This window comes from Trachemys scripta, chromosome 7, assembly GCF_013100865.1.
Source record: "Trachemys scripta elegans isolate TJP31775 chromosome 7, CAS_Tse_1.0, whole genome shotgun sequence".
Classification (NCBI taxonomy): domain Eukaryota; kingdom Metazoa; phylum Chordata; order Testudines; family Emydidae; genus Trachemys; species Trachemys scripta.
Window position 1 is genome coordinate 18,439,743 of NC_048304.1, and position 19,644 is coordinate 18,459,386.

General features: G+C 41.0%; 2 protein-coding genes across 5 annotated transcripts; one reads left to right on the forward strand and one right to left on the reverse strand.

Annotated features, from left to right (window-relative positions):
• Nucleotides 1-1,052: 1,052 nt before the first annotated feature.
• Nucleotides 1,053-15,330, forward strand: TATDN2 (TatD DNase domain containing 2). 3 transcript variants are annotated; one of them, XM_034776353.1, is made up of 7 exons: nucleotides 1,053-1,192; nucleotides 1,586-2,018; nucleotides 4,501-4,992; nucleotides 8,645-9,556; nucleotides 10,436-10,563; nucleotides 12,269-12,452; nucleotides 13,405-15,330. In XM_034776353.1, exons 2-7 carry the CDS (start codon nucleotides 1,599-1,601, stop codon nucleotides 13,543-13,545), a joined length of 2,277 nt encoding a protein of 758 aa, XP_034632244.1. In that variant the 5' UTR covers nucleotides 1,053-1,192; nucleotides 1,586-1,598; the 3' UTR covers nucleotides 13,546-15,330. The 3 variants fall into 3 exon arrangements, with proteins under 3 accessions (XP_034632244.1, XP_034632242.1, XP_034632245.1); XM_034776351.1 differs by lacking the exon at nucleotides 1,053-1,192 and having other exon boundaries at nucleotides 1,266-2,018; XM_034776354.1 differs by lacking the exons at nucleotides 1,053-1,192; nucleotides 1,586-2,018 and adding an exon at nucleotides 2,027-2,119.
• A 51-nt stretch (nucleotides 15,331-15,381) lies between these two features.
• On the reverse strand, nucleotides 15,382-19,232 carry GHRL (ghrelin and obestatin prepropeptide). Of its 2 annotated transcripts, none has more exons than XM_034776356.1 (5): nucleotides 19,220-19,232; nucleotides 18,752-18,897; nucleotides 18,184-18,294; nucleotides 17,508-17,586; nucleotides 15,382-15,780 (listed from the first exon to the last, which is right to left on the reverse strand). In XM_034776356.1, the coding sequence occupies exons 2-5, from the start codon at nucleotides 18,857-18,859 to the stop codon at nucleotides 15,734-15,736; spliced, it is 345 nt and encodes a 114-aa protein (XP_034632247.1). In that variant the 5' UTR covers nucleotides 18,860-18,897; nucleotides 19,220-19,232; the 3' UTR covers nucleotides 15,382-15,733. The 2 variants fall into 2 exon arrangements, with proteins under 2 accessions (XP_034632247.1, XP_034632246.1); XM_034776355.1 differs by having other exon boundaries at nucleotides 17,508-17,616.
• Nucleotides 19,233-19,644: the final 412 nt, after the last annotated feature.

The window sequence follows — 19,644 nt, forward strand, 5'->3', positions numbered from 1 at the left end:
ATTCTGCCATTCTTTGATCAACTTTATAGAATTCAGGGTTTTTCATATACTGCTGCCAGCCCATTCACCCCTACACGCAGCTGGCTGGAGAATCTTGTCAGATGTAGCTGCCAATGGAAAATTTTGCTCAAAACCAAAAAAGCACAAGTGTGTGTGTAATGGACAGAAAAGAATAAAGAAAAAAAGATAAAAGTGGGAGCAGGAAGAAGAGGTAATGGAATGAAGGACTGGTAAAGCAAACAGAAATTATAAAGAATTTTCAAAGATTGTGCTGAAAATGTATCACTTTTATTTTGTATGTTATATTGTACATCATTCTCACATAAGCAGATGCTTGGGTGAGTATAAAAATATTTGTGCAGCTTCTGAGAAGATCAGGTGTCTTCTTAGTGACACAGCATATTTTGCTTTGCCTGTATTATTTTGTAATAAGGTATTCAATCACTAGGAATTAGTTTAAGAGCGTTTGATTATCACTCCAGCACTCACAAAGCCACATCTCCAAAACCTGACCCCAGAAACTTTTTATAATTCCACAAAGTCACACCATAGGGCTCAAACCTGCACCATCTCACCTGTAAATATCCAGGATAAGGTGTTGCTGATACATTAGGGCGACATCCAATACAGGGAGGAATTCTGAAAGGCGGGCTCAGCGCCTGCTGTGCAGTGCTTTTCCCATAGCTTTTGTCACCGGGTCTCGGCATATATAACCCAGTAGCTCCTTTCCTACTGAACATTTTGTAAAAGCCACACGTTTATTTATTTATTATTCAACAGGAACCTGCACGATGGCCCCAGAGGATCTTGCAAAAACCCACCCTGGGAACATTCTGAGCCACGCTCGCTCTCTGTGACTGTTCGTACGAGGTGTCCAGTGCAGGGCTAAGGACGGCCCACCTTTTTTTGAGGCACACAGCTCGATCCCACTCGGCAGGGCACGCGCAACCTGCACTACCGCACACACGGGCGCTCACCATTGACTGCGTGCGCATGGCGCGGGTTGGAGCCCGCTGCTCTTCCCCCCGCCCGCAGGGCCACCAGCACGTGACACCGCCCCGCGACAGCCCAGTTCCCGCCACTTGCTCTCCCGCGCCGACCCAGCCTGACCGGCCCCGAGCGGAGGGGCGGGGCCAGCCGGTCGTAGACCCGCCCCTCCCGCCCCGCGCCCTTTTTCGCAGCCAGTCCCTAGGTGATAATAGCGTCAGGGCGGGCGCGCGGCGGGGCTCCAGCGGGCGGTAGGGGCGGGGCTGGGCTCACAGAGATGGCGAGGGGGCGGGTGGAGAGGAGGGGGACGCCCCTGCTGGATCCTTCTCTGGCTCCCTCCATCCACGGCCCGCAGCCTGGACCCCCGCCGGGCGATATCCCGAGCGGCCCGCCCCCGGCCCGGCCAGCGTAGCTCCCTCAGCCGCTGAGGCCTCTGCAGGGGGCTGCCCGGGGCGCGCTGCGGTGTTTGTGGGGGTGGTCGGTCGCTCGCTCGCTTAGGCTCGGTCCTGGCTGCCCGTGCTGCGGGCTCGCCCCTCCTCCCCCTCCGCTCGGCTGCCCCCGCGGAGCCGGGCTAACGGCTGCTCTCTCTGCCGCCCAGGTGCCGAGCCCCGATGGAGCCCGCCAGGCGCCGCAAGGCGAAGAGCGCCTGGGACAGCTGGTCAGACGGCTCCCCCGCCAAGCACCGCAAATGCTCCAAGGACGGGCCGCCGTGTCCGTCCTCCCGCCCCGGCTCCGCCACCGCGCACCCGGCAGAGGCTGGGAAGCCAGCGGCGGGCGGTTGGGCGCGGACCTGGCTGTCCCCACAGCCCGTTTGCCAAGGGCTTTCTGCCGGCGAGACATCCAGGGCCGCGCTCTCTGCACGAGGCTCCTCCCCAGAGTCAGCAGACGCAGCAGAGGGGAGCAGCAGCAGCCTGGAAGAGGGGGGTAGGGGCTCTTCCCTTCCCAGGAGAACCCTGCTCAGGAAACATCCTGGCTGGGAAATTTCCAAGGCAGACATGGTCTCCATGCCCCGGAAATCCTTGAACCGGGAGGTATGTGATAAACAGAAACGGCTGCAAACTAGAGGCAAAAGTTGACCGAAAAAAGGAGGCGCTTGACAAAGCTTTGAATGTTTTGGTGCGCTGTGAAGGAAGTATGTGTTTGCCCCCTTTGTGCAGCTCATTACCCGAGGGGGCCTTTTTCTATTGCAAACCTTTTAAAAAAATGTACAGGGACAGATTCCAGGTTGAGAGGCAGATGAGTTTTTTGAGCTGCATTTCAGAAGGAGTTGAAGAAGGTAACAGTAGAGTGGCAGTGTTTTCACTTGGCCTGCCAACCACTCTTTAAAAACACCACTCCTGTTTTGCCGGGGGCTGGCATCACACCCCAAGCGTCTTCACTTGTCTTATAATATATAGTGCTTACTATCGTGGTAAAAGTGTGTGTTGTTTTAATGTAGTGCTCAGAGTGGTAACCGTGTTAGTCTGTATCAGCAAAAATGAAAGCTTATGCCCAAATAAATTTGTTAGTCTCTAAGGTGCCACAAGTACGCCTCGTTGTTTTTGCTCTGAAGCAAAGGTCAGTGAAGAGTGAAAGTTAAAGGTTCATCCTATTGCACAGGCAAGTTTTGGACAACTGGCTTAATAATTTTTCTGGCCTCTCGTACAAAGCCCTAGTAAAAGTGTGTGTGTGTGTGTGTGTGTGTGTTAAGGTAACCTGCAAAGGGAGAAAATAGGTTTGTGCTATCTGTGTTTCTTCTTGATGTATAAAAAAGGTCTAAAAAGTTGGTTTGTTTTGACAGGATAGGGGTAAGGGAGAAAGATTTTTAGCCTGTTTTACCTTGGAAATATCAGGAGCATAGTAATTGCCATACAAAATCAGACAAGTGGATAATTTTATTTGGTAGCCTGTCTCCAACTTCGGCCAGTACTAGATGCTCAAAGAAAGGTGCAAAAAACCCTTAATACTGTAGTAACTTGTCCATTAATGAAGTTTCTAGTTTAATCCTTGTTAGTGGTTATTTGTGCCTTGAAGCATGAGGATTTTCTATCCATGTGTTTTTTTCTTTAATGTAGCTACATGTTTTGATTGCCCATATTGATGTCTAATCCTTGATCCTACTAAATTCTTGGCCTCAGTGATATCTTGTGGCAGTGAGTTATATTATTTAAAAGCGCATGTACACAAGGCATAAAGTTTTGGGTTTTTAGGTAAACTCACTTCCACTGTCCTTGTTCCCTTGTATTGTAAAACGGATTAATCAGAGTGCCCGATTTATTTTCTCGGTACCTTTCATTATTAATTCATTTTGTACAACTGTCACATGTTTCCTGTTAGTTTAATTTAGAACTGTGTAAACTTTTCAATATCTCCCCTGGAAGTTCTTTCAAATCTTGTCTTCCTGTCTCTTACAGGAAAGGTGGAAGCTCCAGAAAAGTACGTTAAGAGCTTTCTTGACCTTTAGCTGAAGGGTTAGGATGTCTAATCTTTAACAGCTCTCTTTTCCAGCTGTTTCTTAAGCCTTTGTATTCAATATAGGAGTTAACAAAGCCAAACAAAATCCTAGAGTTTTAAATGGCCTGAATAAAAATCATTTTGGTTCTCTATCGGGTTTCACTTACTTTATATCTTTAATATTATAACCCAATTAATTATTTAGTTCTCTAGAGAATTTCAGGAAAAATGAGAGAGAGACAATCTGAATTTCTAAAGCAGTAAAACTCCTTTGGTGAAAAATCCTTTAGACCTTCATTTGACCTCAAGAAGCAAAATCCTATCATTTATTTTCATTAATATGCTTTGATCCATGTTTACAGAGACTGGCTTCTGGAGCTTAACATACTGGGTTTGTTTTTATATTAGCAAAGTTTAGGCCAAAGAGAGTTGGTCTAGCTGTGCAAATCAAAATATAATTTAGGTTGCAGCATGCCTGATTCTCTTAATATTATTTGAAAAGTGTATTCTTTTAATAGGCAAAGACTCCTATGGCTTGTTTTGAGTGGGGAGAGCATAGTTCCTGCTTGGAATGGGACCAAGCTGTTCCAAACAGTATCCTAATATGGCCTCTCTTGTGCTGACTAGTCTAAAGACACCTCCTGTGACACTACTGTTAGGAGACAGTTATTTTACTACAAGGGATAAGAGTGTAGTCCTCTGGAACAATGCAGAGACTATAGCAGCCCCCAGTGGGGAGAAATGATCCCCTACTACAGGGTTTCCACATTTTCTTGAATTATAGCTGGATTGGCAGCTTGCCAGAAGCCCAAGGGTGGCATTTACTTGGCAGAAAACGAAGCAGATTCTGGCCACTCTTTTCATAAGAGGTGTGGCCATACTCCAGCACGTGCAGAGACTTTAAGGCTTTGTGGGTGGTGCTGTAAAATTTTTTAGGCTGCCCATCTCTGTCCTCTGTGCTTTAGAGGGATTCTTACCCTTTTATTCTCCCCACCCCCAACAAAGTATACATGCTTTCTGATTAGTAAAATGTTTAGTACTTATGAGCACCTACATAATGCTGTTTCCTTTTTTATATAGCTTTATAAATCCAAGGGTGGTGCAGGCTGTAACCTCACACCAAAGACTGAAGGTAAAGGTGTCTCAGAAGAACAGACTGTGGATCATAGGAAGAAGAGAATGAAGGATCAGGGATCCACAGTAATATACCTTAAAGCTCTCCAGGATGCATTTGGGAAAACATTGGGGAAAAAGGTCAGAAAGGAGGCATGTACATCAAATGGAGATCAAGATCAAAGCCCCTGTCCTAGTAAAGAGCCTTGCAAATCAGATGGCAACTCAAGAAGTATCTGTGCAGTTTCAAGGCGTGAAGAAGATCAGCGACCTCAGCTAGATTCAGACAGACAGAAAACTTCAGTAGATGAAAACAATGCTTGTGCTAGTTCAGTTAGCACTGGACAGAGTAACCCCGAAGAACAATATGTGAATTACCAAAGGCCAGATATTGCAGGACCCTCTCCAAAGCTTGTATTTGTGGACGAACACAATTCGAGTTCAGAAGAAGATTATGAGGTAAGTGTGTGTGAGGCCATGAAGTAGTGTTCCTTGACTAGGACATATCAAAACATACCATATATACTCAATCATAAGCTGGTTCGTTTATAAGCCAGCCCCCCCCCCCCACCAAGATGGATAAGTAAAAATGGAAAATTTTTATGACCCGTTCATAAGCCGACCCTATAATGCAGGGGTCAGCAAACTTTGGCTCCTGGGCCATCAGGATAAGCCGCTGGCGGGCCGAGATGGTTTGTTTACCTTGTGTCCGCAGGCATGGAGGTAAACCTAAGTAAACAAAGTGTCCCAGCCTGCCAGCTGCTTACCCTGATAGGTCAGGACAGCAACTGGTGGGGAAATGTTTTGGGGAGGAGAAGCTGGGGGTCAGGGGAGTAACCGCTGTGACCACCCCCCACATGACCCCACCCCTAGCCTGGGACCCCCACACTCTCCCCATCCCATCCCTTCCCACTTTATCTGGAGAGGGCCAGGGGAGGATGTCTTTGGCCTGGCTGGAGCTGCTTCGGAGGCTGGAGGGAGAGCAGCGTGTCCAGAAGCGAAGAGACCCTTCTGGCTGTGCTGCCTTTGTTGGGGGGAGGGGCTGTGTCCCACCTCTCCCTCTTTATACCCGTTCATAAGCCAACCCCTCGTGCGTCACTTTTTTACTAAAAAAAATCGGCTTATGAACGAGTATATACGGTATTTGGAATTTTACTAGTTAAAACTTTAAATGAACAAACCAAAGTTCTTTGTATTTTTGACCAAATTGGATACACTCAAAACACAAAGCAAGGGCCCAATATTGGGGAAAAAAATCTCATAGATTTCTCTACTAGATCTTGATGTCATTTGAGTAAAATTCAATGGCAGCTCTCCATTTTCCCCTACATATAAAGAATATGCATTTAGGAACACTAAATACTAGCTGCTAATTTTGAAGGATCTATTTTTTAATGTGTAGAATATATCACTGTCAATTGTACAAACAAAGTCTTAATGTGAAGCATTTTAATATCACTATTTTTTTTAAGGAAAATGGGATTCAGTATAGCTAAACACTGAAATATAGTAGCTCTGAACATAAAATGGTGGTAGCAATGTGTCTCTTGTTTCACACTTGGATAATAATCCCAAGATGACTGTAGAAAGCAACACATCCGTATCTATGCAGTGTTAGTTTTATAGCATTATATCTTACATAACTTATATGATATTACCTTTGAAGATGCAAGTCCTGTTGTAGCCGCAGATGAATATTGTTGCCCTTTATCTTTGTGTTCAGTCCCTTAGAATAAGAAGAGCTAATTAACTTAAATAGAGAAGTAATATATTAGCTGCAACATTCTTAATAATCATAATTTATTAACTTAATTTGTGGATTCTTCAGAGGCTATGGTTGAAAATCTTCCCTACATTTTTTAGGCACTGCTGTACCCCTTCCTTTCAAAAAATATTTAAGGATACAATCAAAATGTGTTCCTATGCATGATTAATATAAATCAGATTTAGGATCCTTTGTTTTGTTCTGTAGGGTGCATAAGGGATACAACTACTTATACGTGCCAGTTGGGTGCTATATGAGACGGATCTCTGTAGAAATCAGAGAAGAATGGGATTTTTTAAATTCTTTTTCTGACTGGGAATCAGTCTTGCCTAGTGGATAGAACGCTGGACTGGGTCTCAGAAGACTTGATTTCTATTCCCAGCTGGCTTGTGCCAGATTTGGGTGATTTCTAGCAAATTGCTTTACCTCTCTGAGCCTCCATTTCCTCATCTATAAAATTGGGATAATGATACTTGTCTCCTTTGTAAAACATTTTGAGATCTACAGTTGAAAAGCACTATATAAGAGCTAACTATTGTTATTTTTGTATATTTTGACTACAGTAAATTAGAATGAAATATTTTCTTGTAGTCACTTCTGAAATCTTAACATACAGCTTTCTGTGATGGGGAGAGACTTTGGGAATCCACTTTTCTGCTAGAACCTGGGTTATTAACCTTTTAAGGAACTTTGAGGCTCACTTTCTGTCCCAGGTATTTGAAGGGGTAGTAGGCTGAGGGTCCGAGGGTTTTTATTAGTGAGATTTCTGTGGAGGTGGGTTAGATTTAGATAGGCTAGTGGCAATCTGTACATTCATTATTGGAGTGGGATGAGAAATCTACTGCTCAATTTTACATTGAAAAGTAAAATAGGCAGACTGTGGGCCAAATCCAGACCACCAGAGGCTTTTGACCAGACCACAAAACTCTGAGGGTTAGTGCAAGGGAGGGTGTCTATGGACTGGCTGCATGCTGGTGGGCTTGGGGAAGCTGTTGTATGGGGCTGACTCATAACTGGGGGGGGGAGGCACCCCTCCCTAAATAGAGCCCTGCCAGTGCACCAAGACTCTGGGCTCCCACTACCAGCCCCAGGCACCTGCCAGGGCTCCATTTAGGGAGGGCAGGGGAACACCTGCATACCTGAGTTACCTGTCAGCCCGGCGCCAGCTCCAAGCCTGCCAGCACGTGGCCAGTCACTCTGCCCACGCTAGACCTCCTCTCCCTCGCACTAACTGCCCAAAGAGCCCCCAGAATTTCATGATCTGGTCAAAAACCTCTGGCGGTCTGTATTTGGCATGCGGTCTACCTATTGACTACCCCTGCAATAAGCCCTGTGTATATTACACAACATGGTTTTTGTTCGTTGAACAGGGGCACTTGCAGTGGGAAAAATGTTTCTCTGGAGTCCAGACCTTCACTATACCTTGACCAGGAAATTTGGACCTTGACAAAAAAATAATTGACTACCCCGATCTAGAGACTAGGATAGACACTTGTTGTATACATCTAAATAAATACATTTTTCTTTGTGATTACTATACAATTCTGTATTCCAATTGGATTCTCCTTCCAGTCTTTCCTTCTTTATAAAAGAAACTGAATCATAGACATTAGAGATGGAGGTGATCTGTTGGGTCATCCTGGATTGCCTGAGAAAAGAATGACAATTTCATGTAGGTCAAATTTCGGGTATAAAGTTCTGTAGGGAAAAATCCTACAAAAGCCTGTTTATCCTGTCCAGATGACCTAATCTTTTACAGCTCTGATGTCTGTGAGCTATAGTTAGTACAGATCTCTGTCCTTATACTTACCTAGCCCCTCTCTTAGCAGCTTTCCTTGCCTTACCACATATTCTGAGCTTGACATCTGAAGGATTCCTTTTAGGCCTGCTCTATAGTTAAAAAGTTTTACCAGGATAACTGTCAGTTGGTGGTGTGACTGTTATTTTTTTTATATAATTGACATTATGCTGGTAAAGCCTCCAGTGTGTAGACAGTTATATTAATAAAGTTTATTTCATTTTGCCAAACAAAAATAAGCGATACCAGTATAATTGGGTCCATGCTAAGGGGGTTTTGCCACTTAACTATGTGAGCGTAGTTAAAACAGCAAAGCTTTTAAGTGTAGACAAGGCCTTAGTCTCATGTCAGTAATTCATTTGTTCAGACAGCAACCCTGTATATTAGTTCAGTCTGAGGTTTGCATGTGCTTACTGGAACAGCTCTGGTTTTGGTAAATAATAAACAGGATACAAAGTGGAACATCTAACTCTGACACACCTACAATTTACTATTCACAAAGTTAAGATTGTTTCGGTTGTATATGTTGTTTTCCATTTGACTTGCAGTTCCAAGAGCGAGATATGCTGGAAAAGGATCCCTCCGTGGGAAGTGATTGGTCTGATGTGGACGATGTAGAATCTTTAGCTAGGTTCTCCCAGGAGGATTCAGTTCCACATCACAATAGGTCAGTTATTTTGGAGAATTCACCAGTTATAACTGATTACGTAATGTACCCTGCTCATCTCTACAATCGCCCATGGGGTGACTTTGCGAAGTGCTGGACAAGTAGTCCAAAACCACCTAGTCGTTCATTTTCAAACCCCAGTGAGGATACTACTTATTTAGGTGGCTCAAGTAGCAGTCATCTTTGTGATATTTCTGTAGAATTTGCAGCATGCACTCCTTCCAATACATCGAAAGATCTAGAGTCTGCAATTGAAGGTGGACATTGGAGATCACATTCCTTTGAGTCTTCCCTGGTCTCTGAGGAGAAAAGCAAAATGTCTAGCAAGGAAGCAGAATCATATGCTCCCATTATCTCTAGAGCACGGATGTCTGATTCTTTTACTTCTGAATATGTAAACCAGGAAGCAACTATTGAACTCCCTAAACATTTACAGGAGGGTTTCATTGATACCCATTGCCACCTGGACATGCTATATTCCAAGATGTCTTTCAGGGGTACGTTTGCAAAGTTTAGAAAAGTTTACAATAGCTCCTTTCCTAAAGAATTTCAAGGCTGTATAGCTGACTTCTGTGATCCTCGGACCCTAAAGGACTTCTTGTGGGAGGATTTGTTAAAAGAAGAAATGGTTTGGGGAGCATTTGGCTGTCATCCACATTTTGCACGTTACTACACAGACCTCCATGAAAGAAATCTCTTACAGGCACTGAGGCACCCTAAAGCTATTGCGTTTGGAGAGATAGGTCTAGACTACTCTTATAAATGCTCTACTGATATCTCCAAGCAACACCAGGTAAGGAGCTAAGCTTCTAATTGTATGGTACTAATTGGAACTTTTCTTTCAGGTCTACCTATGGATTCTAAACTTTTCCTTTTCTCTGTATACAACATACTTTAGCTTTCTACCACTTTTATATTCGTTTTGGGATAGGAGAGAACCCTGAGGGTGATGTGTGAATTAGACCATTTCAGATGAAGACTTATAAATCATTCATCGAATACTCTTACTGTGTCTTCCCTCCTAACAGTTTTCCAAATTTGAATTGGAGACATTGGATAAGTAAATGAGATTGTTGGCCAGTTACAAAGCATATTAAATGTGTATTCTAGTTATTTTTTCTTGCAGCCTCTGAAATGAATATTTAGAATGCAGGAGTTCTGATATGGCAGTGATGAGCATAATACAAATACCTGGATAGTTGGCCAAAAGCACCATACAGTATTGTAGGGGAGCATCATGGACAACACTGAAAGGAAGGAGAACTCCACTCTACTTCCAGCTTTGTCACATACTTCCTTTTTAACTTAGGAAAAATCTGCACCTTCAGTTTTCCCATTTGTTAAATAAAAATATCTATTCACGTTTTGGAAAGTGCTTCAAAATACGACTTTATAAACTTATGGGTGTGTGATAGTTTGATCCAAGTAACTAAAACTGAAATGAATACATTTATTGGTGTAGAAAGCTAATGCACCGATCACCATAGTGCCTGGGTGTCATCTATAACAATTCATCTGAAAACGTGAATTGATTTACAGGAAATTGGCATAAATTAGGGGATAGATTTTTCCACCCCCCACTCACTATCACCCCATTGTATTCCCTTTGTTTCTAGAACAGTTCTAGTGGAAATTAAGGCAGTGCTCATTTCTTATTTTACCTTTTATTCAGGTATTTGAAAAGCAGCTGCAACTAGCTGTGTCCTTAAGGAAACCCTTGGTAATACACTGCAGAGAGGCTGATGATGATCTGCTGGGGATCATGAAAAAGTTTGTGCCTAAAGACTACAAGATACACAGGTAGCTGTATTTGCTAAATTAAATTCTGTCATTCGTTGCTGGAGATCATATAATTAAATCAGAAATTATACCTACATTAAATAATAATAATGGAGATATCCCATCTCCTAGAACTGGAAGGGACCTTGAAAGGTCATCGAGTCCAGCCCCCTGCCTTCCTTAGCAGGACCAACTACTGATTTTGCCCCAGATCCCCAAGTGGCCCCCTCAAGGATTGAACTTACAACCCTGGGTTTAGTAGGCCAATGCTCAAACCACTGAGCTATCCCTCCCCCCCTTATTAGTAAAATAACAAACCAAGAAATATATGAAACTGTTCAGACCAGGTGATACTTTAATTGAAAAAGAAATAGGGAGGTAGCTGGATCGTCAATGCTTAAAATTATGGAAGCTTTACTGCAGAAGTAATGTTTTGTGGCTTCTTAAAAGAATTCTTAAGATGCCTTAGGGATGGACAGGAAATGATACAGCAGAAGTTGTTCTGATCTAGGGGGAAGGGATAGCTCAGTGGTTTAAGCATTGGCCTGCTTAAACCCAGGGCTGAGAGTTCAATCCTTGAGGGGTCCACTTAGGGATCTGGGGCAAATCGGTACTTGGTCCTGGTAATGAAGGCAGGGGCTGGACTCGATGACCTTCAAGTTCTAGGAGATAGGATATCTCCATTAATATATATATGTATGTGTATATGTATGTGTGTGTGTGTGTGTGTGTGTAATATATATATATATATATATATATATGTATATATGTATATGTATATATAAAAACTGTCTTGTTCTGAAGCTGTGAATTTGACATATTTGGAAAGGGACATTGAGAGTCTGGAATGAGCATTGTCAATTTGAAAATAGAGGTAAAAGTACTGTTGGCTATTGCACCTATCCCTGATTCTACCTGCCAACTTGTGACTCTTACAATCACACTTTCCTATCCTTTTTAATTTTAAAATCTGTTTCCTCCCCTTACTACTGTGTAAGAGATCTACCCAAAAAGAGGAAACAGACTATAAAGGGGAAACCATTGAACTGGTTAAACACAAACTTGTGTTTAACACACAGTGTAGATAAATCCAGGGGGAAGGAAACCATTTTCTCTAATCTCTTTTGGTTCTAGTAATTTTAGGTGTTACTATTGTTACAGTTAAGTAATTTATTTAAATAGATGGTATCCATTTGAAACAGATCAGACTTCTCTTCTGTTAAAACTTTTCTGGCTTTTTTGATAAGAGGTCAAACCTCTCAAAATCATGAATGAAACCAGAATTGTAATGCTGGGAATATCTAAATTGCATTTTAATGTGATTCGAAGTCCCCAGATGATGCATGATCTGTAGGAACGCATTGCACACTACACAGAACTAAATGAATGATCTACACAGATATTTTTATTCTAAATTGTTGGGAAGAATTCTACCCTTGTGGCAGCAACCATGTTAAGTATCATTAGCTCCTGGTTGTTGCTTTGACTGCTGTGCTGCCTGCCCCAATCCTTGCAGTCTTTTCCCTGTCTTTTTTACAATAATCCCACCCTTCCTGACCCCTTCAGTTTTGAGTCAATCTCCATTAAATACTGAAACTTTAGACAGGATTGGGTTAATCTGAGAAAACTGGATTCCTTGAATTCTTATCCCCTTAGTCTGTCTCCTATTAGAAATTTGCAAAACTGTTACCTTGGAGAATGACCAAAGTTTTCTGTTTATCTTTAGGCATTGCTTTACTGGTAGTTATGATGTCATAGAGCCATTGCTAGAGCATTTTCCAAACCTTTCTGTGGGATTCACTGCACTGCTGACTTACTCATCTGCCTTTGAAGCCAGAGAGACGATAAGAAAAATTCCTTTGAACAGAATAATTGTCGAAACGGATGCTCCCTATTTCCTCCCTAAGGAGGTAAGTATGTTTCTAAAAATGCTCAAAACATTCTTTTCTGCCCATGCTGTTAATGTTGCTCTATCAGAAGTGTGATAGGATATCTGCAAGAAGGAATGGATTAGAACGGGGTTGGCAACCTTCGGCATGCGACCTATCAGGGTAATCCGTTGGCAGGCCGCGAGACATTTTGTTTACATTGACCTTCCGCAGGCACGGCTCCCCTCAGCTCCAAGTGGCCACGGTTTGTCGTTCCCGGCCAATGGGAGCTGCAGGGACATGCTGGCTGCTGCTTCCTGAAGCTCCCATTGGCTGGGAATGGCGAACTGCGGCCATTGGGACTGCGGACGGTCAACGTCAACAAAATGTCTCGCGGCCTGCCAGCGGATTACCCTGGTGGGCTGTGTGCCGAAGGTTGCCGACCTCTGGATTAGACTATTGCATTTGTAGGCCTGTGTTTTGCTTCAAATATTCAGAAAGCACGTGGATCTGGAAGCGAGTTCTAATATGGTATATCTGGTGAAGTGTTCCCTTTACAAAGTAGCAGTGATCTAAGCCTCAGATTTGAAATTATGAATTGTTTAGAACCACAGGTTCAGCTCTTAGCATGGCCAACTCATCCCTTTGTTTATCTGCGGTCAACATACTTAATTCTCTACATATAGGACTTTAAAAACTGAGGTCCTTTCTGCTTTGCGTTAATGGAGAGATGTTTACTCCAATGTCTCTTGCCAATAGTTTCCCTCCTCTGTTGTGTAGTTTGTTTGCTTGCTGCTGCCCTTATAAAGAGCTCTGGGATGGAGGAAACACTGGGAACATCAAATAGTATTGTTAAAAGACACTTTCTGAAAAATGTCAGTGATCATATTTAGAGGCTTTAAGTGTTAACTCCTGACTAGTTCTGTATACTACAGAATAGGAGGAAATGACCTGCACCATTCTTAACTCTTCCCTTTCATTAATGTTTGTGCAGGTTCCCAAAAGCATTTGCCAGTATTCTCACCCAGGATTAGCCCTGCACACAGTGAGAGAGATTGCCCGTCTGAAGGACCTGCCACTCTCCCGTACCTTGGCTGTTCTAAGGCAGAACACCAATCACGTGTACAATCTATAGGATGGTGCTAACAAATGTGGAGAAGAGCAAGGTCAGGAAAGCTACTGTGAAATGGTGAAAAACCCTTCAAGTGACATCTATATTATGTCTTCTGTGGCCCCGAAATGTTATGCTGCAATCCAACTTGGAGATGATGGTTAGTGTTAAGTACTCATGACTTGCCACCCCCACTCCTCCCAAAAGAGTTACACATTCCCTTTTAATTCTCTACTGGCCCATTGTCTCCCTGTGGCATGCCACAAGAAAGGGTGTTGAGGTCTTTGTTGGGTAAATGGTTTTTCTTGTGGAGACAAAGAGAATCTGCTGTGGAAAATATTATGGGATTTTATTCAGCTTTATTTGTATTAGCCTGTTCAAGAGTGAACAGCTTATAATTATTGAGCAGATATGGATTACTTGGGTGTAGTTAGAGCCCAAAAAGGGGATAATGATCTTGGCTTCTTAAAGCACCTAATTGCTGAGGCTATACAGAGAAGAGTATGCATCAGAGCAGAGAATTTGATGCATAACTATGCACAGAGTTCCTCATGCCACAGAATGAAAACATACTCCAAATTGTTAACAGTGTTGTTTGTATACCCGTGCCTTTCTTTGGATAAAGTATACAGCATGTAGGTACCAAATAAGCTTTTAAATTTTTTCAGCAAAATGTTAAAATTACCAGAGTGTTGAATAGCCTCAAAAAGACATCAGTTTTTTTGGCTACAGTGAGGCTTTAAGAGAACTGAAGTGGAGTATGAACATAGAAGCCCACTGATCCCACTTTTGATGGATCCTGTAGTATGCAATTGAATGTGGAAATCTATCCTGAATGTTCTTATGTGGGGTTGTGGCCCAGCTATGTTATCATGAAGAAAAATGCCTGTGTAACAGAAATGCAAAGCACTTTGGTGAATATACGTCTCAAAATAAGCTTTTTGTAAAAGTAAGTCTAATTTTAAACTACTTCAGGCCAGTTTTAATGTCTTTCAGAGGGCAATTTGACAAATGACAATGACTTAATTTTTCTGTAATATAGGTTACTTTTAGTGTACCTTGAAACTACAGTTGAAACTTTTTTAAAGCTTATTTGTAAATAAAGATCTCTGAGAAAGAGATACTGTTAAATTGTTTGGTTTATACAGAACTGTGCTAATATTTTGTAGATTGATTTTAGTTATCTGTAAAACCTAGATTATTATATTGGGACTCTTCCATTTATCAATCGGGCAACCCCTCCAAACTAATAAATGACACTGTGAAAGTGTTCAGTTACACCTTTCCACTTTGTACATTGTCCACATCTGTATGCTAGTATCAAGCAGGTGTTGTGGCCTCATGTTCTGCACAAAGATTTTTAAATGCATAATTTTCTAAAAGTATTACTCCAAATATTAATGTAAGTGCACATAGCCGGTCTTAAATCAACAGACTGAAAGATTTGAATGTGAAGCTGTCCAGTATTTCCACCACATAAGTGTATATCTCAGTAGGTTTGGCTATACCACCGCCCCCCTCATGGATCACTGCCACATGTGAATTTACTAATCTTTTTGACAAAGCAACAGTTTAAAAACTTTCATGTTCTAAAGGGTATAATTTGCTGTTCCCCTTCCTCTTTAGGACCACTAAGGAGACAATATTGTCTTTATTGAAATTAACTGCAAAATTCTCATTTATTTCAGTGGGAGCCGGATAGGGCCCTTGTAATTATGTCAATTTATGCCTTATGTAATTAACTCAGCTATTAAAAGATGACTTCATATACACATCTCTTTATCATATACATAGGGGTATAAAGGAGACTGAAATTTGCATCTAGTGCCACATGTATATAGAATCAATTAACAAATGACTGCGGTTTCAACACTAGCTTTATTTTCTGCTGAAAGAAGCATATGGTAAATTAACACAGTTTTTCCCTCACTTGTTTAGAACAGGTAGCTTCAGTCACATAGTTTTGAAAGGTAAGAAAACAATTTAGATTTCAGTGTTTGACCTTGCTTGCTGTTATCTGTCTATCATACATATACTACTTGCAACCTCATCGAAAGATCTGTTGCACAACAAAATGTCATTTTTTTTAAAACTGCGAACTGTTCAGCTTCATGCATTTGTCTTTTAATACATGCTATTATCATCTGTTGCACAATGTAAAGCAAGATTTAAAGCAATCCAAGCCAATGAGTGGAACTTCGTTGTACTCTAATCAGTTTGTAACATCTTCATGTTTCAACTCATGCCAATTTCGGGTTTCTGAAAGGGAAGAGGGTAGGGATTTTAATTTTTCCTTTTTTTTTTTGTTTTACTTTTTAATTATTTAAGAGGTATTAACAGGTTTACAAATCCTTGCCATGTAACTTTCAGAAACAAAACAATCAATGTTTTGACAGACATACAAGAATACAGTGATCAGATCTCTCTAACAGGATATTACCATATTACAGAGTGAGATTCATAACATCTGTGTTGTAGTTTCTAGAGATTTTATTGGGTGAAATCTCTGACTACTCATTTAACAGACCAGACGTCTAAAAATATTAATATTCCCAAAAAAATTAGGCGTGCTGGATTTTTGCACGTGAATGTACTCCGAGTATTGAATAAAAGGTAACCAAAAAGTATCTATTTGTCCTCTGTCTGTTTTGCTGGGTATGTAATTCATGTGTTAATTTTTCCATTCGTTTTTAATATTTACATTAGAGTAGGTCCCAGAGGCTCAACCAAGATCAAATTCCTGTTGTAGTCCCTGTCAAAAAAGGTTTATTGTATGTGTTACTAAGAGGCATGTGAAAAGTGGGGGAAAGGAAGACGTAAACACAGTTCTATGCATCCTTGCTGCTATTAGATAATTATAGTGGCTGATTTCTTTTAAGAGACCTGGAAGAAGTGAGGCTTGAGAAGGGATTTTGAGGAGGACAGAATAAGTGGCCATGCTGATCCATCCGTTCAAGCTTAAGGAGCCATGCAGAAAAAAGCACAAAGACATCTGTAGTGGGAATGGACAATCAGACTATCAAAACTGGCATTGCTGGCAGAGTGGAGAGGGTGAAGGGCCAACACAATAAAAGAGCAGAGAGAAGCACCAGGGCCTTGAAGGGGAGGATAAGACACTTGGTCTTGATATGGTGGAATGGAGAAACAGCAAAATAGTATCTATGGCAACTAAAATGAGTTTTGTTTGCTTTTCACTGCTAATGCATAGTTTTGGTCAGGGTGGATTTGATATTAAATCATTATTATGTATTTTAAAACATTTTTGCTGTTAACAAGCATATTATCTCTGGAGACACAAATCCACAGTTTGAGAACTGCAAAACTAAGCATCTCTGATGGTATCTTCTAGACTGAGCACAGAGTCCCATTGGAAATATTAACCTAAATAATCTAAACAGAAGCCTGTGGAACCCCATCAGATTGGGTCCCTAATCCATGAACTATTGGAACTCATTTACAAAACTTTTCTTAAACATTACATGAGTATATTGTCTCATACTATAGAATTAGAATTTATAATCCCTATTCCATGATGAAATATCTTTGAGCTACAATGTATCTTAATTAAAACTATCTTTAGATAGGTTTTTCCTCAAAAAGCATTTTATTAAAAAAAAAAAAGATTTAAATAAAATCTGATTTTTATCCACCCTGGTTTTGGTCTCTTTCACTGCCAGAGAGATGAAGGTGTTGGCTTTTGGGAGGCATAAAAAATGCTGAGATTTTCAAAAGTAATTGATGATGTTAGGTGCTTCTATTTTTGGATTCTCAAATAAAACACTGAGGGATCCTATTTGCCTAACCTGAAAATCAGGTCCCTTTACATAGTGTCATGTTGGACAGCCAAAGTGGCTCTTGAAATCTTGGCCTAATGTTTTATATATTAAGTTAGATAATACCCTTTACTTCCAAGAACTTTTGCTGGAACACTCTTCTCCACCCGCCTGTCCCGCACAGAGGAGTTGGGATGTGGGAGGGAGAAGTACCTTTAGTATCCTCTGCAAGAATGTCCTCTAGGATCTTCTCCAGCACTTGTCCATACTCCTGGTACTGGTCTTCTGTTATCTTGACACCAATTTCAAAGGGAACATTAAGCTAATGAAAACACCAAACCAGAAGAGCTCAGTTTAACAGTTTCCTTAAAGAGAGTTTAATTCTTTTCTGCTATTGGGTAAACAGGCTTTGTAGACTGATTACATTGATGGGAACAGTGTTTAGCGAAGCTCTCTGAAAATGAGGAAAACTTGTTCCTGCTAAGAACCCACCTGACTTGTGATTGAAATAACTATATACACAAGGAACCGCAATTACCCTGTGTATAGCTATTGTAAACAAAACAGTACAGCAAAATATGAGATTAATGAAGAAAGTCTACAAAGTAAAATTTCATTGCACATGTATCTTGAAATGGAAGTAAATCTTCAGTAGGAGGTTGGGGTTTGATCAGTTGCAATAAATTTTAAACTGCTTTAGATTTTTTTTAAAGATTAGCTATGGTTACCATTTTCAAGTGCTTTTTCTAACTGCTTCTCAAATCGGATATCAGTATAGCTTTGATTTGTACCACCTTTGTGTATCACAGTCTATTACATTTTGTATTATGTGGTCATATACAAAACAAACCCTCTTAAACTCATATTACATTGACTGTAAAATACAAACCTTAATCTCTATTTCATTGTTGTCTCCTTCTGCCTGCCTTGCATCTGCATCCAAAAATCCTTCTGCAGCCCGGCGGTTTAACTTTGTATGCTTTTTTGGATCCTTTCGTTGCTGGAAAGTAACCAAAACAAAGTGTAAATACCCTATCCATAGACAAACAATTAGGCCTTGTCTACAATAGGAAAATTAGAGCCCATAATTCACCACATGGGCAGCTTCATTAGGTGGGAGCTGTTGTGTAGACAGGGTTTTTTGTCTACGCTGTTTTCTTACCTTGCTGTAAGCAGACAACAGTGGTAAAGTCATCAAAGTCCTGTCTATGTTACAACATCCCCCTTTGTTGTCACCACTGCAGAATTGTGGGTCCTAATTTTCCTACTGTGGATGCAGCCCTATTGGTTTACGTTACTCATCTGGGAATTGGGATAAACCTCTCCTTTGGCAGAACTTGTACCTTCTTAAGTTGAGGCAGTCTGTTAGGTTTTTCTGAGTATTAAAATAATTTTTTATGTCTCAAGAAGTAGTTTTGGAAGAAGAGGGAAGAAAAGTAAAATATACCTAATTTTACCTGTGTGTTTTGATATTCAGGGCTTAAAAAACTAGATCCAGCCATAGTAGTCTCTGTCCAGAGAATGCAGATAAGGAGAATTCCCAGCATAGTGCTTCTGAGAAACATGAGTGTCTTGGGCGCATAGACTATATCAAACCTGAAAACTTAATAAAGATAGGAAAACATAATATGGTTTTTAGTAACACTTCTTTTATTTCCTTGAGTCCAGATTCAACCCCCAATTTTTCATGAACTGATTTCAGATATATTTGTAATGTTTAATAAAGGTAGATGTATATGAGGTAGTTGGTCGCCTTACAGAGATCCAGCTTTTATAGGTGAGTTTATTACTTTAATAAGAAATAAAATTGTATGAAACTTACCTTATTTCCCTCCACAAGTAGAAAAATGTAAAACTGTAGGAGAGGGGACAGGAGAGAGGAAGTGTGTAGGAAAACAAAAAAGTCAGGCTCAAAGGTTACCTACCTGAGATTTCTTGTTTATCATATGGCTGCTGCTGTAAAGCATTTATATAGTGCCTGGAGTATTTGTTTTGTGCTAAAACACCTTTTCAAATGCAATCCAACATGTATTTGGAATTCCTTGGAAACTTGCTCTGCTCATGTCATTGTGACAAAATCAACAACAAGTGAAAATAATGCATAGATCTGTTGCTGCATTAGATTTTCTGCGGGGTATGGTAATGACTTTTTAAAGAAGATAAGAGCATAATTTAGAGACTTTTCCATTTACTTAAAGATTAAATAGTTGCTTTTTATTCTCCTAAGAATACTTTTACGTGTAGTTGGACTGGTATAATTCAATGGAGTGTATCTAAGATATAGAGCAGCTATGCTTGTGACCTATAATAGAAAATGAAATGGGGAGGTGTATGTTTTTTTTTTTTGTTT

Coding starts and splice junctions, on each gene's coding strand:
- TATDN2 (XM_034776353.1), top strand. CDS start 1,599: ATGGAGCCCGCCAGGCGCCGCAAGGCGAAGAGCGCCTGGGACAGCTGG. Junction 2,019..4,500: donor GGAAATCCTTGAACCGGGAG/GTATGTGATAAA, acceptor TTTTTTATATAG/CTTTATAAATCCAAGGGTGG. Junction 12,453..13,404: donor CCTATTTCCTCCCTAAGGAG/GTAAGTATGTTT, acceptor ATGTTTGTGCAG/GTTCCCAAAAGCATTTGCCA.
- GHRL (XM_034776355.1), bottom strand. CDS start 18,859: ATGTTTCTCAGAAGCACTATGCTGGGAATTCTCCTTATCTGCATTCTC. Junction 18,295..18,751: donor CTGAATATCAAAACACACAG/GTAAAATTAGGT, acceptor GTTACTTTCCAG/CAACGAAAGGATCCAAAAAA. Junction 17,617..18,183: donor ACAATGAAATAGAGATTAAG/GTTTGTATTTTA, acceptor TGTTTTCATTAG/CTTAATGTTCCCTTTGAAAT.